Here is a 6962-nt window from a genome sequence, read left to right on the forward strand (position 1 = left end):
GGATCGCACAGTCGCACGGAAGATGCAGGACGGCACATCGCAACGTCCTCTGAAGTTGGGCTACCTGGGCCGACGACGATAGCGAGCGAGCACAAGGAGAAACGGCCCAAGCTGACCCAATCGAAGCGCGAGAGCTCTCCTCTTCTTCTTTTTCAAAGTCAGTGGAACTGTGCAAGGGTCTGCCATCGTTTAAACCAAGTGACTTAGTGAGAATCATGCAATCTCAAAAAAATAGTGAGAATCATGCGTACTAAATTATTACTACTCCTACTTGCTTACAGCATTTTTTTCCCACAAAGCGACTGTCGAATCTAAAACAGTAAAACTTGCAAACGGCAAACAATAAAAAATCGCAAAGAAGCTAGTCCACAAGACCACGACCGCAAAGAGACCTGCAGTAACAATGGTCGGAACTCGAAAGCTCTAGGGATAAGTTATATATATTTTGAGTTATTGGATGGATCCAAAAAATTTGATAAAATGAATTACAACGACATTCTACGTAAATAATTTAGAAGAAGAAATGAACTATATATATATATAGTGGCATATGCCGTCGTAATTAATTAGCTGATAAAAAAAAGAATACTATTGAGAACCACTTGCATCCTACCTCACTCAACATCTAGATCTTTGGTGAAGATATATCTATCCGAAAGATCAGACGTTCCCGGAAACAGTTCACTGTGCAGGTGGAGAGAAATATACTCCAAAAAGGAAGAGACAAGCTGAAGGCAAGCACGCAGGCCTACGTGCCGTGTTTTGCTTTTCGGTGTACCTGTGATTGTGCACAATTATGCAGATCATGCATTCTTTTGGGAGTTGTAACAGCAGATTGTACTTATGATTCTTACGCGTTACAAATGTATGAGGAATTTCTGTTACAGCAAGGTTTTCATCTCAAATATATAATGGTAGGTTCGTTTACTGATGCTTCCAGTGTACTACAGAAATCAATACAAATGATAACCATCAACCATGCGAACCATGTTGTCCCTCCTGATGGCGTCTATTCGGATTGCAACTATTCCTTTTTAGATAACCGTGTTTTGTCTTGCAATGCGTAGTAGCCTCCGTAGGAGAAAATTGGTTTTTTAGCACCCCAAACAACAGGCTTCGCGGAATTACTACTCTAAATATGGGCTTCGCAAAATCACCATCCAAATCGTTGACAACTCGTTTCCCTTACAATTTTCTCCATTTTATTCATTTTTAAATTCCTTTTCCATCTACAAGCACAGGAAAGGACCAAACTGCCCTTGATTATATGTACATGTACATGTACATGTACCTGGGATTGGATCGATCCTAAAAGCAGTTCACGAGGATCCGGCGGCGAAAAGGAATTTAAAAATGAATGAAATGGAGAAAATTGTAAGGGAAACGAGTTGTCAATGATTTGGATGGTGATTTTGCAAAGCCCATCTTTAGAGTAGTAATTCTGCGAAGCCTGTTGTTTGGGGTGCTAAAAATCCAATTTTCTCCCTCCGTAGACTACAAGCTCAAGTAGATCTGGAAAAGTGTTGAAAGAAATTCAGGCATTCCAGCAATAACTGAGAAGCTAGAGGTATGACAATGGCTGATGATCTTGCTGCACCGTATCTTGGGATGACTAAATCTTCATGACGGTCTTGTCCGAGCCTACTGGAGTTGGTTTACCTCCAAGCACTTTTGTCCCAGGCATTACTAAGAATTTTGTGCAATTGCCCCAATAGAGCTGTTCTACACTGAAGCCCAGCGCCACATACAGAGAGATTTTCTCAGATTTGTGCTCCAGCTGAATCCAGTAATCTGTCCAACCTAAAAAGTGAACAGCCTAGTACTCACTCCGTCCGCAAAAAATAAAAATTGCAATTCTCGCTTTTCGACGAGTTAAACAGTTTGAACTTTGACTAAATCTATAGAAAAAATTAATAACATCCATAATACAGAATAAGGTACCATTAGATTAGTTATAGATTATACTTTCATAATAAATTTATTTGAAGATATATATGCTAATACTGTATAAAATAGATTTGGTCAATCTTGAATTAGTTTTACCAATTCTATAATTGTACTTTTTTTGTGAGACAACAAAGAATGGCCAGTCCTCCGGTTGCCACCTCTCTCTCTAAAAAAACAAAAAGGAGATGCTGTTGACATCTGCAGTGGCGTCAGCGAACCCGACGAGCTGCCGCCGCCGCCACAGGCTACACCCGAGCCGCGGTCGCAGAACCTGCGCGGAGAGGCACACTCCCACTGGGACTTGCCCACCTCGACGCGGCGGCTCCTCTAGCTTAGATGCCCGGCTGCCCGTACGCCACGGCCAAAAGGACCCCCTGGCCCTGTGGTTCATTGAACCTGGCCCTTCAACGCTCCCCAAGGACAAGCCAGAGCCGCCAAGGGGCGGGGACGTCTCCTTGCTGCTGCGGTCCTGCGCACTCGTGCCCAGGCTGCTTCGTCCCCCGCCCGGCCGCCCCCTCCGCTTTCCCTCCACCCCTTCGCCAATCCAAAACCACACGCGCACAGAACAAAGTGTCAGCTTGGCCCCCGTATAAAGCCCGCGCCAACCCGCGGCGGCCAAGCCACCCGCTCCCGCCGCTGCCGCCCTCCCCGCCGCGTCGCCATGGCTCTCGCCGTCCGCGCGCCCCGCTTCCAGCCGCGGCCGGCCTCCGTTTCCGCGCCCGCCGCCTCCTCTTCCTCCTCCCTCGCCGCCGCCGCCGCGAACGCGAGGCCCCGCGCCGGCGCCGCCGTCCGCACCGCTGCCGCCGCCGCCTCGCCCTTCACAGAGGCCACCTCCTCCTCGCGCTACCGCCGCGACGCCTGGTCCTACGCCGCCGACGGCTCCTCCAAGCCCGCGCCGCCGTCCTCCTCCGATGCCGCCGCCGCCCGCCGGGACGACGAGATCGCGCTGCAGCTGCCGGAGCTGCGCCGGCTCCTGGACGCGCTGAGGGCTTCCCGGGGGAGGGGCGCCGAGGGGGAGGGCGGCGCCGGCGGGCTCGGGAGGGTGGCGCTGGTCGGGACGGGGCCCGGGGACCCCGAGCTGCTCACGCTCAAGGCGGTCCGGGTCATCGAGGCCGCGGACCTGGTGCTCTACGACCGGTTGGTGTCCAACGACGTGCTGGACTTGGTCGGGGAGGGCGCCAGGCTTCTGTACGTCGGCAAGACGGCGGGATACCACAGCCGCACCCAGGTGAGGAACACTGCTCCTTCGATCCAATTGCGATGAGTTGAGGTTTACTCGCTGTTGGAAATGCTAATTGGGCGTGCATTCTGCAATTAACGTTTCGAGTACATTATTATTATCATCATTTTGACAATACATCGGACAACTTTCATGAAGCGAAACAGAGCATGCCATATTTCTGCCTAAAAAGGCAGTGAATTTAGGTGGCCTATGCTTAGGAGTTAGGACTTTGTGCCTTTTTTCTTCGACTTGTTGGTAATTTATATCTCTGATGGCTGTTTGATGAAATGCAGGAGGAGATTCATGAGCTGCTCCTCAGCTTTGCGGAGGCTGGTGCCAATGTGGTACGGTTGAAAGGCGGCGATCCTCTGGTAATCTGCCACTCCTCATTGGCTCTTCAGGATTCATGTTGCAATTCCAGTTGTCAGTCTAGCTCAAACATTGAACTAGTTAAGAAATTTTGCTATTGATCGTACCATGTTCATCCGCATTGACGACTACCCTTCAGAGTAACAACAATAATCTGTTCAGAGGCTGCCTTTAGTCATTTTCAGTTGATGAATTCATTCAAACTGATGGTCTGATGCTGATCAGTATTGATATCACCAATTTATAGTGGTTGTTGTTTGTAACTCGTTAAAGCAAAAAAATCATACAAGTAACCTCTTTTTAGGTTACTTGTAAGTGAGAGGTTACTTGTAAGTGAACAGGATTAGTAGGATGGAAAAAGATTGAGCATTGTTGAAGCTTTTTGGGCATATTATTGTAGATGTATGCAGTCTTCATTGAAATAATGTGGCATAGATCGGTTAAAATAGTAAATGATGTCATGTATTTAAGCTTTATCGTAATAACTGGTATTTTCTGTGATTTTCTATTTTCATTCATTTTACTCAAAAGGGTTTCTATTCTTATGGGTATATAAACCATCTCATGTAAACTCCATGTTTATGTAAATCGTTCACAGTTGCCATAATAGCAATACACAAAAAGGATTAACATAACAGCACAAGTATGTACCATATTAACAGAAAGAATAGAGGGGCCATAGGGTCACCTACAGTTGCATCTTTTTTCTTAACACAATAGAGGCAAGGAAAGTAGTACAAATACTAGCAAATTTGTTATGGGGCCTACAAATACCTGTGTTTCCAACCAAAGGCATAGATAGTGTCTTACTGCGTCAGATAACTAATTGGCATTGCATATATGAGCATATCTACCTTTACCTTGGAGGAGTATATTTATAGGCCCTAAATTCGCTTTGTATTCCTTTCAGGTCTTTGGAAGAGGCGGAGAAGAGATGGATTTCCTACAGCAGCAAGGAATTAGAGTTGAAGTTATACCAGGTACGACACAAACCTACCATGGAATCTTGGATAATTTGCAGTGTTGGTTGGTTCTAGTTATCAATAGCTTGGATCAAAACTCTGCAGGAATTACTTCTGCTTCAGGAATTGCAGCAGAACTGGGCATTCCACTAACCCATCGAGGTGTTGCTACCAGGTAATGTTAGTATTTTGCATTTGCATCTCTGCCTAACTAATATTCAAATGGAGCTTCTGGTCATGCCAAAAGATTTTCCTCATTATAGAAAACAACTTTTTTCAATATTGCTCTTGTGCAAACTTCACCATAACTGACCAGTCTTTGGTTTAGGAGCTAAAGCACTTCCTCAGATACATTTTAGCCATAAGCATGCATGTCTGATTTAGGATATGGATTTTCTTGACAAATAACTGATCAGTCTTTGGTTTAGGAGCTGCATAGTCAAAGTGTTAAATATTATATTACTTCATTTGGTTATCTCTGTGTTTTGATGTTCCGTGACTAATGAGGTAGCATTTTTTAAAAGAAAAAAGGTCTCACTGAGGTGAATGGCACTACTATGCCAAAGGCTATAATGTTTGGCTCTGTCTCCTCTTGCATTGATAAATGAACAGAAAGACAATAGTTCATTTCTGATGCTGTATTGTACTGTGTAAAAAATTTCCAAAGTGAATAGCAGGATATTATTTGACATACAATCTTTTCTGCAGTGTCAGATTTTTAACTGGGCACTCTAGAAATGGTGGGACGGATCCTCTATATGTGGCAGGGAATGCAGCTGATCCAGACACTACTTTGGTTGTGTACATGGGTTTGTCAACACTACCGTCTCTTGCTCCAAAGTTAATGAAGCACGGTCTTCCTCCAGATACCCCTGCTGTTGCAGTAGAGCGTGGCACTACCCCTCAACAACGAATGGTACTGACTCATATGCCCTAGCCAACTAAACTGTCTGTAACTATACATGCTCAATATTTCTTGTTCTGTAGGTGTTCTCATTGTTAAAGGATCTCGTGGATGAAGTCAAGTCAGCTGATCTAGTTTCTCCGACTCTAATAATTATTGGAAAAGTGGTGGCCTTGTCACCCTTTTGGGTCGAGTCATCTGAACATGATGCACTGAAGATTGAGAACTCATATGCAAGTGAGGCCAGATGATAGCAGTTTTCCTGAATTAAGTGCTTGGGCAGTCCTTTTACTAATGCAATATTCCGGATATGAGCAATTCTGATTGAGAACCAAGGTAGTCTGATCTCGATTAGTTTGGGACATGTGAGCACAGTTTCAACCTGGTGAGCCTTGACATTTCAGGAAGCACGAAATCTGAATTACGGATGGCAGCTTTACACGAGAAGCCCATAGACAGCCTTGGAGTCGCAGCGCACGTGAATGGATGATGCCTGACAGTGTGGACTAATCTACCTGAGAGCTGCAATCCGTCTTATTTGATTTTGGCAATAGTTGTGTGCTTCTGCTTTACTTTAGTGGGACGAGGTGTTGGTTTTCCGAATTGTCGTTCCTGGAGCATCAGTAGATTCGGTTTCAAATCAATTTGGTTTCCTTTTGTCCAGCGGGCCATTCATGGAGCCAAAGTAGATGTATGGTTTTCAATTCAGTAGCACCTGGCAGCTCCTTTCTGAATAACCTGAGGCCCATTAGGAGTGCAGGGTTTTACAAAAACTTCATGAGAAATAGTTTGATTGTTGTGGAAATCAGGAAAGAAAAATCTGGTTCCCAAATGTGGATAATTGTACGATTTGTTCATTTCTTGAAATAAATATGTTGCCTTTTCTTTTTGTGTTATGTCCCTCTTTGCAAGCCTTTAAGACAGCCGGGTTCAACGTTTTTTTTTTTATACTTCTGTTGAGAAAGTTACCTCATACAAAGTTGGATGTTACTGTTGACACATTACACTGGAATAGTAGAAATCGAAATGATTCTAAAAGACTCTGTCGTCGTAAATTGTAACATGCAAGGAACAGAAATTAACGAACCCTACCCGCAAAAAAAAAAGAAATTAACGAACCCGATGACTAACTTCTTAGTACAGTATCTGTTCTCAAAACCAAAAAAGAACTATGTACAGTTCTCTGTACTGGTCAATTCAAGGCATCAGCATCTCTGAAAGAAATATATATAGCTGCACCTTTTGTGTCCTGTTTCTTTGTTGGGCAATGAAATGAGTAACTGTGCACGTGCAGTCTACATTTTCAATTTAATTAGACAACAGAACGGTGATTACGATCCATATTCATTTTATTGTTATTAGTTAGGCGATTTAATGGTTATTAGTTCGGCTCGATCCGAATTGCTTTGCTGGAAGGTGTTGGTTTTCGCTACTTTTCTGTTGAAATGGTCATCCCTGGAGCCGTGGAGCCTGAGTAGAGTTTATAAATTTATTATTATAAATCTAGTAAGCACCAATCGCATAAAGGCTCATTTGGCAAAGCCACCACTAGTCAATA

General features: G+C 44.3%; 1 protein-coding gene across 1 annotated transcript; it reads left to right on the forward strand.

Annotated features, from left to right (window-relative positions):
- Positions 1-2520: 2520 nt before the first annotated feature.
- LOC120707523 (S-adenosyl-L-methionine-dependent uroporphyrinogen III methyltransferase, chloroplastic-like) lies at positions 2521-6300 on the forward strand. The gene is made up of 6 exons (XM_039992438.1): positions 2521-3175; positions 3463-3540; positions 4449-4518; positions 4606-4675; positions 5209-5416; positions 5488-6300. The coding sequence occupies exons 1-6, from the start codon at positions 2609-2611 to the stop codon at positions 5653-5655; spliced, it is 1161 nt and encodes a 386-aa protein (XP_039848372.1). The 5' UTR covers positions 2521-2608; the 3' UTR covers positions 5656-6300.
- The last annotated feature ends 662 nt before the right edge of the window (positions 6301-6962 follow it).

The sequence above is a fragment of the Panicum virgatum genome, chromosome 5K, assembly GCF_016808335.1.
Source record: "Panicum virgatum strain AP13 chromosome 5K, P.virgatum_v5, whole genome shotgun sequence".
In the NCBI taxonomy this organism is placed as follows: Eukaryota; Viridiplantae; Streptophyta; class Magnoliopsida; order Poales; family Poaceae; genus Panicum; species Panicum virgatum.